The sequence below is a fragment of the Phyllopteryx taeniolatus genome, chromosome 2, assembly GCF_024500385.1.
Source record: "Phyllopteryx taeniolatus isolate TA_2022b chromosome 2, UOR_Ptae_1.2, whole genome shotgun sequence".
In the NCBI taxonomy this organism is placed as follows: Eukaryota; Metazoa; Chordata; class Actinopteri; order Syngnathiformes; family Syngnathidae; genus Phyllopteryx; species Phyllopteryx taeniolatus.
This window is the reverse complement of record NC_084503.1, coordinates 458,028-476,801: the sequence shown is the minus strand read 5'-3', so window position 1 is coordinate 476,801 and position 18,774 is coordinate 458,028. Positions and strand designations below refer to the sequence as shown.

General features: G+C 47.3%; 1 protein-coding gene across 8 annotated transcripts in view; it reads right to left on the bottom strand.

Annotated features, from left to right (window-relative positions):
• Nucleotides 1-791: 791 nt before the first annotated feature.
• Nucleotides 792-18,774, bottom strand: part of sbf2 (SET binding factor 2) — a 104,256-nt gene continuing 86,273 nt past the window's right edge. For 6 of the 8 annotated variants that reach the window (XM_061750329.1, XM_061750358.1, XM_061750377.1 and 3 more), the window contains 14 exons: nucleotides 17,937-18,020; nucleotides 16,818-16,892; nucleotides 14,949-15,127; nucleotides 13,214-13,390; nucleotides 12,942-13,043; nucleotides 10,847-11,032; nucleotides 9,277-9,403; nucleotides 8,925-9,052; nucleotides 7,718-7,942; nucleotides 7,534-7,641; nucleotides 6,937-7,151; nucleotides 3,655-3,742; nucleotides 3,447-3,578; nucleotides 792-1,565 (listed from right to left, as the gene is read on the bottom strand). In XM_061750329.1, the coding sequence (XP_061606313.1) occupies nucleotides 1,467-1,565; nucleotides 3,447-3,578; nucleotides 3,655-3,742; nucleotides 6,937-7,151; nucleotides 7,534-7,641; nucleotides 7,718-7,942; nucleotides 8,925-9,052; nucleotides 9,277-9,403; nucleotides 10,847-11,032; nucleotides 12,942-13,043; nucleotides 13,214-13,390; nucleotides 14,949-15,127; nucleotides 16,818-16,892; nucleotides 17,937-18,020 (1,925 nt within the window). In that variant the 3' untranslated portion in view covers nucleotides 792-1,466. The remainder of the gene's footprint in view (nucleotides 1,566-3,446; nucleotides 3,579-3,654; nucleotides 3,743-6,936; nucleotides 7,152-7,533; nucleotides 7,642-7,717; nucleotides 7,943-8,924; nucleotides 9,053-9,276; nucleotides 9,404-10,846; nucleotides 11,033-12,941; nucleotides 13,044-13,213; nucleotides 13,391-14,948; nucleotides 15,128-16,817; nucleotides 16,893-17,936; nucleotides 18,021-18,774) is intronic. The other 2 variants (XM_061750338.1, XM_061750348.1) reach the window with 2 other exon arrangements.

The window sequence follows — 18,774 nt, the reverse complement described above, 5'->3', positions numbered from 1 at the left end:
GTGACATGCACGCGCCAGGGTTGTAATAGTTTTGGACATTTCATTAGAGTTAGTTTTGATTTGATTTTGTCTTTTGTTTTTCAAATTCAGTTACTTCTTATTTGGTTTAAATGTACGTTATTTTTTCAGAGGTTTTAGTTTGTAAAACTAAACTCAGTAGAATGACTGTTGGACCGTCCACATTCCTTACAGCTGTCGTAAAACAGGCCGAGCTGAAATAAATACATTTAAAATGAACCCAGGAAGCTCATGTATGAAACTGACAAAGATGAAAACGAAGGACAGCTGCTGTAATTGTTTATTTGAATTGGTTTATTTTTGAATTAAATCAAATACTTCATTTGTTTTTGTTAAGTATAAATAGTCTGGCGCGCAGTCACGGCCAACAATGAGGCACCCTAAAATGGCCACAGCGGCCTGAAGCCCTGGTCCACACGCTGGCTTGTCAAATAGACCTTTCTCACCGTGACGTGCGCACACTCACAGCCAACAATGAGGCGCTCTCAGGTGGCCGTGTCAGCGCACGATCCCAAGGGAAGATGGCCAAATTGTAACTGCACGCTGATGCAAACGAAAGTGCTCAAATTCTTAAATAGTAGGAAAAGGGTCGACTCGCGCACATGCACCAGTCAGAGCACAATATGTATTTCAAGTATGTTTATTTACCCCCCCCCCCAAAAAACAATTAGTGTCGGCACAAAAACACGATTAAAAGCAGAGTCACAAAGAAAGCTTCCGATATCTTTGAATAGCTTCATTTTCTTTTGACGCAATGGTAAAAGACAGCCAGAACATATTTGTTTCGTTAAAAGCCCTTAAAAAGACAAAAAGAAAAAGTCGTCCTTTTGACACAGAGGAACAGGCTACTCGGGTATTCGCACCAGCAACTTTTAAAAACAAATATTAGTTACATTAGGAAGACGGTTAGAAAAAGTTTGCTTTACAAAACCAAGAGGCAACAAATATGTACAAAAACAAGCACACAAACGGTCTATAAAAAATATATATAAATACAACACGAGAAGACGTCGTTAAGCCTGATGGGACATGTTATAAAACCATTTAAATATGAACTTTTGAACTGGCTGTGCAAATAGTTTTTTAAATGTATTTATTTCATGTAGTGTGAATGGAAAAGCTAACAAAATGGCTTCCGGCCCGCTGTCTGCATGACAACAGGGAGTGCATATAGTTCGTAAGTGCAACAAATTGCCTTGTGGTTTTGTGCATTAAACACGAAGCAGCGGTAACATCTCCTGCTAGTAAAATAGAACTTCTTTTCTGTTATCAAATGGCGCCCACGGTTTGTGTCCCATTGCTCCGAAGCGATCCTCTCTCTCCCCTTCCAGAGAGGACAGCTGCGGTCCCCCAAAAGATAAAAGTCTGACAGGGGGGCCGACGAGCTGTCCGCGATGTCCCCGGCGCGCCGGCGCGGATGACCTCCCTCGACCTTCCGGTGGCGCGGCTCAAGCGTCGGAGATGCAGTTCTGGATTTTGTCCATCCACAGCTGAGCGCTGGCCGCGTCCGAAGCGCAGAAGTTGTACACTCGCTTGCTGGTCTTCAGCTAAGGGGGAGGAAAAGAAAAAAGAAAAAGAAAAAGACCGAACGTGACAATTGAGCAGACATATTGATGCCGAGAGCCTTTTCCCACCGTTATCGGGATCTACGACCTGTACGACTCAATTCAGTTCCTTTAAAGTGCCTCTGATAAATCCAAAATAATGTGCAGCTGTTCAGGTAGGCTTTTCCTGACATTGTATTTATTTATTTGTTTGTTCGCTTTCTAGCAGAAGCCTTAAGCGTCTCGTATTTGGAACTATTCAGAGTTCCCTCCACCTCGACTGAAGCCGCAGTTTCAGCGACCAAAACACTTCCTACGTTAGCCACTTTGCACTCAGTTGCTGCGGTTGCGGTCGTTTCATGGTCCCACACCTTTTCCCGTCTCGTCTATTACTTTATCGTCTGCTCAATTAATCGCATAAAGATGAGTTCACGTTCGCCGAGCTACATTGTGACGTTAACGTTAAGCTTATCTGTCGTCGTGCATTTCTTTGAGTTGCAAACATTGCATGTTGTTGCTTGAAATGCGTATGTAAAAATGAATAAATGTACATTTTGAATGAATAATGTTTAATAACCAATGACTTAATAATGCAAACTTTTAAACGGTTACTTTTATTGACAACAAATCAATTAACCAATGATGTAATGATACATTTTAAGAAGAAATATTACAAGACTTTTGATGTGGTCGGACTTTGCCAGCTCTACAATACGGCGGCTCAAATAACTGTTTGACACGTCACCATTTTTCTCACTCATGTTATAGGAATGACATTTTCACCAGATGTTGGGAACAACCCAAGTCATCCATCCATACAAAGAAAGTAGAACAAATACTGTAAAATGAGAAATTAAGTTGAAATGAAATGACACAGGGAAAAAGTATTGAACACATGAAGAAAGGGAGGTGCAAAAAGGCATGCAAAGCCAAAACAACACCGAAAAGCGATCAAGAATCAAACAGCAATCCGGCCCCTTGTCAGTGCAAACGAACATCAGCTGGTTCAGTCCTAATTGATGGCCGACAAAAAGCTCTCATTGCCGAGGTGAGAGTCAAGACGCATCTCGCGATGGGTGAGAGGAGAGAGCTGTCTCAAGACCACCGCAAACTAATTGATGCAAAACATAGCGATGGCATCGGTTGCGGGCGCGTGTCTAAGCTGCTAGAATGGCCCAGCCAATCACCTGACTTGAATCCAATCGAAAATCTATGGAAAGAACTGAAACTCAAGGTCCATAAAAGAAGCCCACGGAACCTTCGAGATTTGAAGACCGCTTGTGTGGAGGAATGGGCCAACGGCACACCAGCGCAATGCATGCGACTAGTTTCTCCATACATGGGGCGCCTTGAAGCTGTCATTGAAAAGAAAGGCTTTTGTACAAAGTATGAAAGAAATACCAGGTGCCGCGTTCAATACTTTTTCCCTGATTCATTTCACAATATTACACATAACTTATTTCTTCTACTTTCTTTGTATGGATGGATTACTTGGGTTCGTCCCAACATCTGCTGTCAATAGCTCCTTTGGAAATATATTTTGTGAGAAAAATGGTGACGTGTTAAATACTTATTTCAGCCCATGCATACTGGTGCTTGGCGGGCTCCCTCTAGTGGTATACAAAAGAATCACTGAATGAAATGTTCAAACGGTGCATAATGTTAAAGTGGCTAAAACGTTTTTGGATTAGGACAGTTCAGTTGTAGGAATTTCTGAAGTAGGATACATTTGCGTTGAATCTTTTAGAACTGTGGAACAATTTTAGGAAGGAAAGGCTAAATGAATGCTACAAATATGACAGGACTGGATAATGTAAATGCTCAGTGGGCCCGATTAAGGCCCCACTTTGGAGGTCCGACGAGCAATCGAACGTCACGACTCACGTCAAAGAAAGCCTTTTCGCTGATGTGTTTGGGAGCGCCGGCGGTCGGCGCGGCGATGAGCACCGACTCCACCTCGGCCAGCTCGATGTGACCTCGACAGTTGGTGTCCTCGCCGGTGTCGTAGTACCTCATCTGCCGAGACAGACGTCAGACTGCCGTCACGGACTCTGAGCGCTCTCCGGCGCCCCCTAGCGGGAGGCGGGCTCACCTGGTGCTTGGTGATGTCCAGCACGAACCAGCGAGGCTTCCAACCTTTCAGCAGGGCCCCGCGCTTGTAAAGGACGCCCTCGTACGACCTGCCGGTATGGAAAGCCGTTGCAGCGTTGATTCAGTATCGCCGATTACGAGCGGGTATTGTTACGAACCTAGCGATTCGATTTCGATTCTTGAGCTTGCTCTTAGATTTGATTCGATTCGATTCAGTTAGAAGTGGAAATAAACTGTTGACAGTTTTCAAGATTGTTTTTCAAGCCCATGTGAACACGTGTTCCGTCACCTCACATTGTGGAGCAATAAAACATCGGAATATTTGTTTTGCATCATAACTTGTTTGTGCATATGGAGTACAAAAGTCAAAAACATGAGAGTTCTGTCGAAATATTGAAAAAGTCAAGTGCATGTAAACTGAAATATTTCTTTCCTCTTGGAAATTGTCATAACAATTTTTAATTCTGCCTGGCGCAGCTTACTAAAGATCTAACTACAGGAAGTGACGACGTTTCGACTTTACGACGCCCGTGCCTGGTCCGCCATTTTGTCCCCGGCACCATCGTGTTTCTGCTGAGCTAGCGCATAGCGCGTGTCTGTGTTTGTGCGGCGGGAGTATCTTTCCTTTTTTCACACTCTCACAGGTAACGGGAAGTACAGCATCTTGTTTTTTTGATTTGAGTTTCTTTATACGAAGCGTTAACCTTTCCTGCCAGGGTCACCCGACGCCTTCTGCGGGGCCGACCGAGGTCGTCCTCCTCGGGGCGAACTCCCTTCTGTCCGGGCGGCGGCGGCGGCGACGATAAATTTGCCGCTTGAACGGCTTGATCGGCTCCTCTGCGCATTCGACGTCAACGGGTCCTCCGCTCATCGCGACTCTGCCCCGGTCGCCGTCGCCGCACTCGCGCACGCCTTCCTCCTGCGCAAACCCGTCTCGCTCACACATCGACGCGCACGCCCACACACACCGAGCTTGCTGTCACAATCGCGTGGGACAATACCCGTAACAGAAGTCAATTCCGACTTGCGCGGAAATCCGGGTTACGTCGCCAGCGTACGAACGGAACCCGTTCGTAAATCGAGGACTTCCTGTATTCAATGTTTCGATTTCCATGTTGTTGTTTGGTCGAACGCGGCCTCTGTCTATACATCGAGAATCACACACCTTCCACTACTATATGACATTTCTATGGCACACTAGTTGCACAACGTGGGACACTAGTGGGACAACTACATGTTACTAGTGAGGCAAAACTACTTGTGGGCATTTTGGCCCTATTAATGCGGGACTAATGCCTACTCAGGGTGTTACTAGTGCAGCACAGTAGTTTACTAGTAAGTTTTAATTGGGTACTAGTAGGCCAAAAGGGGCACTAGTAGTGTAAAAATGTTACTAGTAAGTCAATCTATTGTCTTATTAGTGAGCACAGAGTGTACTAGTACATGGAGCTTAAGCTGGATATCAAGTACATGGAAAGCTGTTTGAGCTTTTATTCGATATCCTTGATATCCAGCTTAAGCTCCATGTACTAGCGCCTTGCTTGTCCTCACAAGCAGGACGACTTTCCAGGACGCCGCTAGCACGACGTAGCGCACGCTACCATAGAGCGACCCCACACGGCACTCCGTACGTTGCGTTCCTGCGGCAGCTGCGGGTTCCTTCCTTGAAGAGTTTCACACGCGTTCTTTGGAGCTTCACGTCCACGCTTGAGCGTTCTAACAAAGCCGCTCACGTATGGGCACACGGTGTAAATACAAGCCCAATTCCAATGAAGTTGGGACCTTGTGTTAAACAGCAATAAAAACAATTACATGATTTGCCAATCATGTTCAACCTATATTTTATTGAATACACGACAAAGACAAGATATTTCACCTTCAAACGGATCAACTTGATTGTTTTTAGCCAATAATCCTTAACTTAAATTTTCCGGCTGCAACACGTTCCCAAAAAGCTGGGACGGGCTCATGTTTGCCACTGTGTTCCATCACCTTTTCTTTGAACAACATTCAATAAACGTTGGGGAACTGAGGACACTCATTGTTGAAGCTTTGGAGGTGGAATTCTTTCCCATTCTTGCTCGATGTACGGCTTCAGCCGTTCAACAGTCCGGAGTCTCCGTTGTCAGATTTTACGCTTCATAATGCGCCACGCATTTCCAACGGGAGACGGGTGTGGACCCGCACTCTTTTTTTCCCTCTTTGGCCCAGAGGACACGACGTCCACAATTTCCCAGAAGACTTTTCCACTTTGCGTCGGTCCATCTTGGATGAGCTCGGGCCCAGAGAAGCCGGCGGCGTTTCCGGGTGTTGTTGAGAAATGGCTTTTGCTTTGCACAGTAGAGTTTCAAGTTGCACTTCCGGATGTAGCGCCCAACTGTATTTACCGACATTGGTTTTCTGAAGTGTTCCTGAGCCCATGCGGCGATATCCTTTACACATCGATGTCGGTTTTTGAGGGATCGAAGGTCACGGGCATTCGATGTTGGTTTTCGGCCTCGCCGCTTCCATGCAGTGATTTCTCCAGATTCTCTGAACCTTTTGATGACATTATGGACCGTAGAAGATGAAATCCCTCAATTCCTTGCAATTGTATGTTGAGGAACAAGGTTGTTAAACGATTGGACTATTTTCTCACGCACTTGTTCGCAAAGAGGTGAACCTCACCCCATCTTTGCTTGGGAATGACGGAGCAATCACGGCCCCCACCTGTTCCCGATGAGCCCGTTCGCCTGCGGGATGTTCCGAACGGGCGTTTGATGAGCATTCCTCAACTTGATCACTTTGTCTTTTTTGCCACCTGTCTCAGCTTTTTCGGAACGTGTTAGTTAATGATGATTTGCTAAAAACAATCAAGTTGAAACATTCCATATCTTGTCTTTGTAGTGTATTGAATTCAATATCGGTATTCTGTTTTGATTGATGTTTAACACAACGTCCCAACTTCATTGGAATTGGGCTTGTAAATAACAATAACCAGGTATCAACACTTGGCCTCGCTGAGGAGTGTGAAGCGCTGACGCCCATTTTATGATGAATGGCCAACGACTGTACGTGTGTGTTGTAAGCCTCCAATGGCACATGAGCAATTCATTTGTGGAAGTTGATTTGGAAAGGTGCGACCTTCACAAGTGCGATTGGGGCAAATGAGCGCCAAGAGATTGTACTCCAACCTCTTGGCCGCCACGATCACATCACGCAACATTCTTCGGCGCTGACTCGGGAGCCGGCCGGCACCGAGTAAATCAACTGTGAACCTCGGACGGGGGGGTTCACGGCCCACCTGTTCTCCTCGCTCTTGGGGGTGAACTGGTTGTAAAGCGTAGCGGCGCGGCGGTTGATCCCGTTGGATGCGGCCGCGCTGCGGTCCTCCGCCAGGTTGCTGTCGGGCAGGTGCAGCATGGAGCGCCGCTGGAGCGCCTGCGGGCCGGACGTGGGAATCAGGCCGGAGATGGACTGCGACTGCTTGCAGAGCTGCAAAAACGGCAATGAGTGACGCTGTGGTGGACAAAGAAAAAACCTCATCAAATCCCTAGAGCGCAGGTGTTGAACTCAAGGCCCTGGGGCCAGATCGGGCCCGCCGCATCATCATCTATGTGGCCGACGAAAACAAATCAAATGCTATGTTTATGTTACTATGTTCTTTTCGCGTTGCCAGAAAATCTGTACAGCGGTACCTCGACTCACCAGTGTCTACTGTGCACAGCGCCCCCCCCCAGAAAGACTCCAGCTTACCTGTGACCTACATGAGATGATGATATAATGGGAGCGATCGGCCCCGCCTTTCACGCAAAGTCAGCAGGGAAAAGCTTCGGCTCACCCGTGACACTGATGAGGACAAGCGCTGTATGAAAACGGATGGATGGACAGACTGACTTACACTCCCTTCTTGCTTGAAGTCTTCCTGGACACTAATGAGGACTCTGTCCAGAGTGATTTGCCATCTCTCGGGGGTGTGGTTCAGCTCTCCCTCCAGCTTCTCAATGTCCTGCAGCCCACGAAAACAAGGGGGTGGAGTCACCAAAGGGCCGACGAGAAACCGCTCCGCGGTTCGGAGGTCTTACAGCGAGCAGCTTGGTGATGGCATCGGGCTGAGCACGGCTCACGCTGCTGTAGCAAGGCCACACGATCCTCCTCTTGCTGCCGGAGACGGTCTGGGGCTCCTCGCAGCTGTCCGACCTCGCCGCCGTCAGTCTCCAGTCGTAGCACGGCCCCGTCGACAGCGTCTCGTCCGTGAAGAAGTCCCACTTAATCAGGTTTGGGATGGCGACCGATGGTTTGAGGACGGTCTACGAGACCAGAACGGTGTGATAAATGAGCAGTTGGAAACAAGCCGACGGAGGTCCCGATATGTATATTCTGGCTATTGGAAGGATAGCGACCACCGAACAGTTCTTCCACATTGAGAGCAGCCAGACGAGGTGGCCTGGGGATCCAATATGGATGCCTTCGCAATATTCTTACTCTGACATTCCTTTTAAGCTTTTATTTTTGACTTATACAGCGCCGCCTCGCGACACGAGCCGTCGCTCGATCGATACTTCCGTTTGACTGGCGAGCGCAGCCTTGAGAAACGAGCACTGCATGATGTCAACTCAACTCACGCTTTACAATAAGCGGCCGTTTGGCAAATAGCCCGCCATTGAATAAAAAAAGAGGCTTCAAGCTATGCAATGTCACTCCCCAACGAAAGGCCCCGCTATCTTAACGCTAACGCTAGGTAGCATCGACGTTGCGGTGCTTTAACCATTTAAGCGACAGAATGAACACTAAAGGTTTAGCAACATGCACACTAGAGCTACAACAGTACGCATAGTCACATCCTCTTTATCCTCTGCATAGAACAACTCATCTTAATGCCGTACGGATGAGCTCAGAGAGGAGTTGAGATGTTATTATGAATCCCACTTTCTAGTCAAGAAACATGCTGCCGCAAAAAGCCAAGGAATGCCTCAAACTCCAGCTTCATAATAATGCCCATCTGAGGCGGGCACACCAGGAGGGGCAGCATTGAATTGAATTGAATTCTTTGCAATTTTGGCAAGGCACCACTCAAACACATGTTCTATTTTTGTGAAAAGAAGCACGCAAATAAAGGCCTTTTGATACACCGAGCCGACGGTCGGACAACATGGCGACGTTCATCCGACTGCCGCGCGCGGCGTTCGTTGCGGGCTGTTCGAACGTCTGTGGTTTTTGTTTTTTGGGTTTTACAGGATGTTTGGGACGCATCTCATGCCAGGTCAGGGCGGAAAGGCCAGAGACACTCACTTCGCTCTCTGATGCGTTGTACAGATAGTTGAAGAAGATCGGACTCCGCCGATGCATCCTGTTGATGCATTCCCAGATGCAGATGCCTCTCCTCGCCTGCTTGTCGCCCTTATCCTCAAATAGCAAGCCTGTCCGAAAAGAAGCGAAGACTTTTGAGCAACAAGAATGATTGCTCTCACAGATGGCTTTGCTTGTGTTGAGAAGATGGAATTTCAGAGGGATTTATCAAGAGGCCGGGGAGTGCGAATGAGAAGGATGCGGCCCGATAACGACGATGACAAAGTGTCCATTTCAATTCAATATTCATCAAAAAAACCTTTATTCCAAAAAAAAAAAAGAAAACCCCACCAACCGTGTTCCAAGCGCTCATAGTCGGAGTCCAACAGGAAGTTCTTGAAGCGGTTGGAGATGTGATGGTAGGCCAGGAACTTGAGATAGTACTGATTAAACTCAAACTCCACAGGATGCTGCGTCAAAATCTGACAGAAGACGCAAATGGACAAAGGCAGTTAGCTATCGTGACGGGACGCTAAGAAACATTCCTTCGTAAGCTCGTTGTTTTCCCGGAACTCATTCATTTAGCTAGCGTTAGCAACAGCCAAATGTGGCAAATGGCACGCTAAAGGAGGACTAACGGAAGAGTTTAAAGCACTCTATGCTTTAATTGTTACGGAGAATATTTGGTTGAAAATGCAGGCAAACATAGCATGTAGCAATCGTCTGCAAGCAGTTTCTGTCCGAGTCACAGATCGCACGTAGCACAAAGCGCCACCGACAATTGCAAGCTATCCGACAATTTAGCAGGATTCTTTTGGACGCTACTTCAAAGTTCTTCTTTTAGCAGTGAAGAAGATACTGGAATTAGGGCCTAAAGTGCGTCTACGTGGAGGTTTGAGGGCCAATAAATATGAAGTTATACTTTATGACCTCTGCTGTTTTGGTCCATGCAACTGGCCCACGAAAGCAGCTGAAAAAGCGGAATTGCAGGCTTTCAGGCCAAGAGAAGAAAAGCAATAATGACTTTTGGACTTGGTAGCTAATTATCTTCACCGAGGAGTAATTCAGTTGCTAATTCAATTGAGAGTAACTAATAACGGCAACTAATGACTTTTTCAGCGTAACTTGCCGAACATCGGTTAGTCGGAACGAAGGAAGCGGCAGCGGTGTTACTTCCCTCCGGGGCCCGAACGACCCATTGGGAAGTGTAAAGAACCGGCGGCGGTCGGTCTCGCGGGGGCCGGCGTCCGGCGCCATTCTTCCCACCCGTTAGTGTGAAGCGGCCCTGGGCCTGCTGGTCAAAACAACAGCTGTTTTGGACATGAGGCATTTCTATTTTCAGCTCTTATCTGAAATGCCGTTGTTTAGAAGGCTCCGGAGACCCTCACGGGCCCCCAGCTGCCAAAACTACACTTTTAGAAGACAAATGCAGAAACTATGTGTTGATGGAAGTGGGTGTGCACATTAATACACAATATTGTCTAAAGTAAGCATTTTAGTGCGAACCTCATGTGTTTGTACTTCATCCCCCGGCCCCCCCGGCCCCCCCTTTCAAAAGCCCCACACGCACACACGAGCCTTCCTCTCAATCCCCCGAACGCTACTTTTTCACGTGTTGCTCCAAATGCGAAGAGATAGCGAAACACGCGAGCACAGACAGTTCCACGCCGATCAGCGGGTTCACGCAGCATCTGCGCCGCAGCCTCGCCGGCGCAACACGCAGTCGACGTCACACATTCGCCCTCGCCAGTTGCAAATGCAAAACTCCAGCAAATGTACGCTTTGTCGCGCTTTGTCGCCATCTCCGCCCTGGCGGCCGGTTCGGTCCTCGGGAACGCGGGACATACGAACGAGCTGGGGTCGTTCAGAAGGAGGGGGCGGGGCTTCGGCACCTCTCTGCTCGTGCGAGGATGTTCGAAGCTCACCTGGTGCGCGCAGTCCAGGAACTGCAGGAAGATGGGCGTGAAGCCGCCGCCCTGACTGCTGGGACTCAGGTTGCTCCGCTGGCTAAACTTGTGGCTGAAGGAGAGCCACTCTTTCTCCAGCAGCACCTGAAAACCCTCCAGAGTGCGGTAGAAAGGGTCGCTCAGCAGCTGCACTAAGGACACCACCTGTACACATGACAAGTCGCCTGAACATTGCAGCTCAAAAGAAATGGACAACTCGTTCGCCCAAGTCATTGCGGTCCCTTTCCGACTGTAAACTACGACCTCACTCATAAACATCGTCGAAGCAAAGCCTCCTTGTGAAAACGTGTCCAACATCGGCAGTGCTCATGTTGTCGACGCAGCGTGTGCTACCGGATGTACATCGTGAGGAATCTGTTTATTAAAATGGAATCAATAGTGGATTGTTTTCATCAAAATGTGTCATGCTTAATGCTACCATCAGAAATCCCTTCAATGAAATGTATTTTCTGTCGCCAAACGTGGTGTGCTTTTCTCTCAGGAGTTAAACAAGCGATACTCATTTTAGGCAAAGAAAAGAAGAATCTAGAAATTGCAAATATGCTGTTTAAGTGTTTTACAAGTGATGGAGAAAAAGGCAGGCGCTGAGCATACTTGCCCCTTTGAAGCCCTTCCCCACGTCAACCCGATCATCTGCTATCAATAACGCTTATATAACGGGCCGACTCCACTTGCCCACACACGCAACATGTTTGGCGGGCCTTCCTGCCCGTGTCACCGGCAACGCTACTAATGAGCCCTGACGCGGGTGGAATGAGGCGGGGGTGCTTCCGCGAGGGTTCACGGCTTTGCCTGCGGGCTTCACTGGAACATCCGAGACCGAGTCGCCGGCGCCGGCGCCGGCGCCCTGGCACGGAGACCCTCGTGCGCTTACATTGCAGAGACCAGAATGAGGACTGGAGAGGAAAGAGGAAAACACAAAATGGCAGAAACGAAATTTGCGTTTCCTGTGTGCTGCGTGTCGACGGACGCCCGATGGGGAACCTGCGAGACGAAGCCCCGGGACCCGCACGTTGCTGCCATAAAGCACCCCCGGACCGGGCTTGAAGCAGCAGCCCGTGGCTTTGGACACCCTGTAGATACTTGGACGGCCGCGCGCTTGCGACCCAAACATGGAAAACATGAGCAATGAGCGTGACGAAACGCGGACACTGAAAAGACCCTGACAACTGTTTACACGCATTTCCAAATCTCTCAGCGCAAATGGGTGACATCACATCACGCTTGAAGAAGCTCGACACCATCGACCGGAAGATGAGCAGAGAAAACCCATTTCGGACCACTGGCAAGTGGAGTGCCTTGCAGTATTTGGAGCACTTTTAGCACTCTGTTTGGGAATGGGAAAACAAAAGCAACATTAAGGAGCGCTATCGTTTTTGACACAGCCAGCGTCGTCTGGTTCCGCGCCCATTGCGCTTCCCCCATTTATTAAGACCGCCCGTCATGAAAACCGAGGTCATCCGGCATCGTAAAAGTCCGTGAGCGCTTGACGTTTTACCATTTGGAATGGGAATGAGAAATTCCGATCTGTTTTAGATGCGCTATCCAAAACGGAAGGAATGGAAAGTGCCGGTGACAGTGGTACATCTGAAGAGTGGACATCTCCGTTCTTTGTGACTCCGTCTGCACATTTCCCTCCCATCAGTTTCGAAAGAAGCCAACAAGCCTCCCTTTTGACTTCCATTAGCGCCGTGCCACTCGTGAAAGTCGTTTCATTTGAACTTGTTTTGCTCTCCATGCCGGAGCACGTGGCTAGCACGTCCACAGCCTCAGATCACGTGTCCGACTCTCTTTTTGCGCACGTGTGGCTTTTCTCTGGCTATTCCGGCTTACTCCTACATTTCAAAAACACTGTGGCAGCTTGAAAGGTTTCGCAGGAAAGACAAACGTTCTGATTTGGTTTCTCGACATGCCAGCTTAAAAAAATGTCACCAATGTGACTTTGAGAGAAACTTTCGAATTCTCTGTGAAATTCTTCCGCCTCTCTACATCTTCTTGACGGCTCAAAAAAATGTGAGAAAAAAAAAAGCCACTAGTTGTGCAATCTCCTCACTTGTGCGGTGATGTCCCAGCCGTCCTCCAGACCGAGCAGCGCAGATGAGCCGCTGTCGAGGAGCTCCGCCAGCATGAGAGCCAGCTGCAGGATCTTGTGAAGCTGTGACAAATCGGCATATGAACAATTAATCCCTTAGAAATGTCTGCTTGAGCTTTGACCAGGAAGAATATATAACCAAATGGAACAAAGTCTACGTGCCGATAACTAACATCATAAATGTTTGACTAGCGCCGCACAAAATGCACCCGGGGAAAAAAAAAAAGCCTCACCTGCAGGATCCATTCCGAGTCCTCCAAGGCTTTGAGGAAGGAGTCCTCCGAGTCGGAGGAGTTGGCGTTGGGAGCACACGCCCTCAGCAGCTTCTTAAAGGAGCTTTTCACTTGCCGCGTGTCTACAAAGTCCACCGGCACCAATTCACAGTTCAGAGAGGCGTCCACCCTGAGGCCCTGCACCAAGCGACACACAGCGGTGCGTGGACGTGACCTTTGACACGAACACACCTGATTCGACGCTAGATTTCCCCCCCACGTTTAGGAAGCCGAGGCACATGTTTGACATCAGAAAAAGCACAAAGCATCGATACTGAGAGAATGATACGCTTTCAATGTATTCGCAATTTGACTTGAAATCTGCGCCTGATGAGGTGAACACAAAGCTATTACAATGTTCTGCCACTACTCCACCGTGATTGGCTGAAAGGCCAAAGTACTGTTATTCATATGCAGTGAACCCCTGCGTATTCGAGATTCAGCATTCGCAAAAAGATTTGGTTTTTTTTTGTTATTCCCCGAAAATCTTGTCGAGTTGCCACTTTTGTGGCGACGCCAAAGATAAAGTATTGACTTGGCGTCATCTGGTGGAATCTTGGTGTTGCTGTCAGGTTGCATTAATTTACAGTGTGTAATCATCTGCGTTTGACCGACATTTATTATGTGCCAATGCCAAAAGTGCGAGTATGCATATTTGTTCGTCCACGGAGAGGCTAGCTAATAGCATTGACGAGACTCACGTGTTGAACAATTTAACTCGTGAATAATCTCTTACGCAACATTAGTTCACATTGAGTGCGTATATGCATTTTAGAGTCGACCAAACTAAAAGACTAAAAGCCGCTACCCTCCCCACAATATGTAAAAACATTGAATGTGAATATCCACGTATGTAATGTTTGCGTACACGCAGCTTATTATTTAGCCCTCCGTGATGCTTTATTTCTTTAAATTTGAAGTTTTTGGGTAGCTTTTTATTTTTCATGAAATTGTATTCTTGACAACTTGTTCATTCTTGATGAACTCAAACATGTATGGCGTTGGTGCTTTATGGTCCTCTCTAGTTGAAGTGTTTTGCTGCCATCTATATGGAATTACAAATCCCTTTTAGGGGGCGGCGTGCATTATTGACTATTGGTGGCAAGGATCAGTCCCCCGTTCGCTGCGACTTTGGCGCCATCGTTTGGAATCTCGGTGGCAAGGAACGATGTTGAAGTGACCGGAGGAGCTTAATTCATTCAGGCCGTAGCCCCGTCTAACAGTAATCAGTAATGCGTTGCTGTCGTTTTGTGCCGTCTATAGGCAATCCTAAACAATCAATTACTCACATATTTTCACTATTTGCAGCAAGGCTCTGTCCCTGTCCCTTGAATAGTGGGGAAACACTGTATTCTATTGTATGAATGACAACCTTCGGCCATCTTGTGGAAGCCTGTCACTGGCGTAGATTGATGAGCAAACATGACATTATTTGGAGCAAATAAGCATTTTCCGATAATGACTCGGAGCACAGCTGATGTGCACAGTGGTCGCAAATGATTGTTTTTTTCAACTGTGTCAAAAGAAAGCATGTCGGGCTTCTTGGCGCAAGTTTGTCGTCAAGCATCAGCGCATGCTCAGGTTAAAAAAAAAAAAAAAAAAAAAAAAAAAAAATTCTTCTTCTTCTTCTTCTTATTATTATTATTATGTTTTTTTTTTTTTTTAAAGTTGCCATGCAAGGCTCCTTCTTTCTTACCCTCAAATGTGACTTCTCGCCGAACACATAGAACGCAGCTTGCTGTTTGAGCAGCTGAGCCTGCAGACTGTTACTCCCCGCAGGGGGCGCCAAATCCTTCCCTGCGAGTCTGGCGCCCACATCCACCGTGGATGGGCGCTGGCCGAGCCTGCTGCTGGAGCGCAGGCTGGCCCACATGCCTGCAAACACAAAGATGCAAACAAAACTCAGGCCGCACATACACGCACGGGACCCTTCGTTCCAATGCCTCTGTTGTACACACGCTGTCAAACAAACTACGACTGAGTGATGAACAACACATGCAGATGGGCTTTACATGCACAGCAGCACAAGGGATGATGTAAACACCATTATACAAATCCACCGGCAAAACAGTTTGCACCTTGAATCGGGCAGCGAGATAGTAGAAGCAGGAGGTGACGGATTGTTTTTTAGCGTGTCAACAAATCCACGTGCAGTTTCTCTGTAAACGCTAACACGCAAAACCTTCCAAATATCACAAACTAGTCAAATGAAGGCCATTTCCCAGTAATAACCCTTTCCAACTGATTGCAGTTTTCTGCTGTTAAAGTTGGCCTTTTCAATGCGAGTCAAAACCAACAGAGGGATTGGGATCAATTTCGATTATCTACGCCTTGACGAAAGGGCCTAACGCACGAGCTCTGTTCGAGTTAGTTTGATGGGCTTGAGGGTCAGGGTTCGGAAGTTATTCCAGACCCAACTTGTCCAAGCACGCCCTTATGAACCTTCAATAGAAAAGCGCCTTCCCCCAAAATTGTCCAAATTGTCTGGGTGAGATTAAGAATGAAGATTGACAATGAAATAGAATAGAATTCGACCATATTTTTTTTTTTAACTTCAATTCAATGGACATTGTGCTACTCCTTCTGGTGTGTGCGCCTTGGCCATCTGGGGGCAGTATAATACAGATTTATGGCTTTACATGCAGCTGGCCAAAAGCCCTCAGTAAAGCGCACGTCGTCTTTTTTTGTTGTTGCAGAGGATCAAGATTTTATTCTACACGTATTGCTCCACTGTTTGTGTTCATTTATCTGTGGCTTAAAGGGTTGTAACGCCGCGACAGAGATGCTATTTGTTCTTGTCTGTTTGCACCAAGCTAAACTGACTTTCCCAAACCAAAGCCAGGTGGTTGTTTGAAATTCACTGTTTTGACAGCAAACCTCGACAGGGAGTGGCATTAAAGAGCTTGAAGCCTCTTTTTGGGAAGCATTGCTGTGCTCACTCTCTGCCACCCTGCCGCTTGTTGTGAAGTCAGTCGAGTTCATTTCACCGCGGCAGCTGAGGACGTCACGTTTCTGTCACAAAGAGCGCTAGAAAACAACAACAACAGCCTTCAAGTCCAGCTAAATGAAACATCTCAAGCTGACACAGAAATCCTCCCACACGGAGGAGAATCATGGAAAAAAGCCTACAAGCAATCGGTGTTTATTGTCTTGTTGCTCCACTGGGACTAGAGTGAGTTATTCCTTTTGAATTACATTTACACTTTATCTGCGCTGTCTTCGCTGAACTACGTGCACGGTCAGAGGTGCCTCATTTCATTTGATTGCCAGGATAAACCGCTTCCTTCCCTCCGCAGTCCGCACTTGGCTTCCAGCTGAGCCGCGGAATAGGCCGGATCAGAGCGGCCACTCGGGTTTGTGAAAAACCGCAGCTCCCGGAGGCGCGCTTATTTCACTCCGGTGATGATTAGTCATTAGTGGCTCAGAGGGAGTTTGGAGAATGGCGATACGCCTGGTGTCTGGTTAGTTTGTGAGAGGAAAGATGAGGCGTTAGAATGAAACGCAGCCCTGTAAGAGGAAAGTGTGCGTGCGTGCGCGTGTGGTTGGCGAGGCAGTCGCACTCTACCTTGGTTGTGGATTCTCTCCTTAGTGGTAGGTTTTGGGTTTGAGGGAGTGAATAGTTTATCTCTGTACTCAAGCACTGCGTGGTGGTTGTGTAGACGAGATCAGCATGAACATGAAAAATAATGTCAAGGTCATAAAAACATTGCAGTTTGACATAGTGCACAAGGTCACGCGCGGTCCAATGAAGAGTTACAAAGATGGCACGGCCCACTTTTGAAAATGAAAAGGAATGAATATGGGTAACATGCATGACACAGTCGGTCCTCTGTGGTTCTAGTCGCTCATGAGACGACGACGTATGTAATGTTTCGCTGCCCACAAACACACACACCCACTGAGAGTTGGCATGAAATTGAAAGTTTTTGTGCGCCAAGGCTCACTGTGATGTTTTGATTCAAAACATAAAGCAAGCCCTTTTTCCAAGAATAGAAATCTCGCAAACATGTTTATTCCGCCATTGCTGTGACAGCTTTGAAAAGGCACACAAGAAAAATGTTCCGGAATGTGGATACATTTTTGGGGAAAGGTCATCCAGGCAATTTACCAGGAACTCATGTGGGAGTGTGGCGATTAATTGGAAGCGGATTACGCATCCCGCCCGCTGCTGCGATTAAGGTTACGGCCACCTTTGGAGCGGTCAGAACGCGCTGGGAGAATGAAGCAACGCAATGACTTATTTCATCATCCAATTAGTTTGGGACATTTTCTTGGCGCTATTGGAGTGAGTAGAAGCCGGACGGACAGACGCACAAATGTGTGTAGTGTGTCCGTCCCATAGTGAAGAATTTGTCCCAATGTGTTTTCACCTTTGACTTTGATCGAAAGCCATGACTAACTGCTTAGAAACGCAACCGACGCCATTAGGCCGAGACGAAACGTTCAGTGCTGAAGGACTCCCCTCCAAACACTTGACATTCCTGTGCGATTACATTTACAGTCATATTCATCTGACAACAGGTTAATGCAAGTCACAGTAGAGTAATGGGTCAACTTAGGTTGGTTTTTTTTCCCCCCACAGTTGTTGTTTTATTACGCTGCCTTCTGCACATGATGATGTTATACGTTTGTACAACAAAACTGCCTCTTTGTCTTTGAATTTAGAACATTGTGCGACACTCACCTCCTCTGGTAAAGCTGTTGGAAAAGGGGATGTCTAAATGGACGGGAGCCATCTTTGGCATTCTGGAAGTTCTCCTTTCGCTCCCTGAGGGGACACAACATTTACGCACGATCCAAGAAAGGTTGAGACAAACACAATTTTCCATTAAGCGCAAGAACGAGACAAAACTTCAAACGTGCACTCCTTTTGTCAACAAGTGAAAAGAAACATTTGGAAGCAGACATGTTTGGGCAGAAATGCCTTGTTCTATTCGTTGCTCCATCTGCAGTGGTAAGCACACTTTACATTAAGAAACAATACCGTTTGTGAGAGCAAAATAGCATCCTGAAGCGTTTGAGAGGAGGACACGGACAAGCCTGAGAAGATGGATGTGCTCGGTGGTGACCTGTGCTTCATGCATAACCTTTTATTGTACGAGTTTCCTTCCAAATGGAGCCGAACGAATATCAGCTACAGTGCCTCATTGTCACACGCACACACGCACACACACACACACGACAAACAGATTGATGGCAAAGCAAAACAGACCAAGAGCGAACCAAAATAATACTAAAGAGTGCAAGCCTGCAGTTTCGCCGTGTCCCAAAAAATGCACTTTACGTGGCCTCTTTTCCCTTGGAAACACAATAAGTGCGGTTTCCCCCCGCAACGAGATGTCACATGACAAATTCAGCGCCACTTCGACTTGTCAAATCGCAATGATACACTTTCAGCTCACTGGGAATCTTCGATGAAAACCCAAACACAGCTTCTCATCTGCTTCTCTCGATGATCCCGGAGGGAGATGCAAATCGAAAATCAAGCGAAGTGGGCATCAAAACACTTAATTAAGAGAACT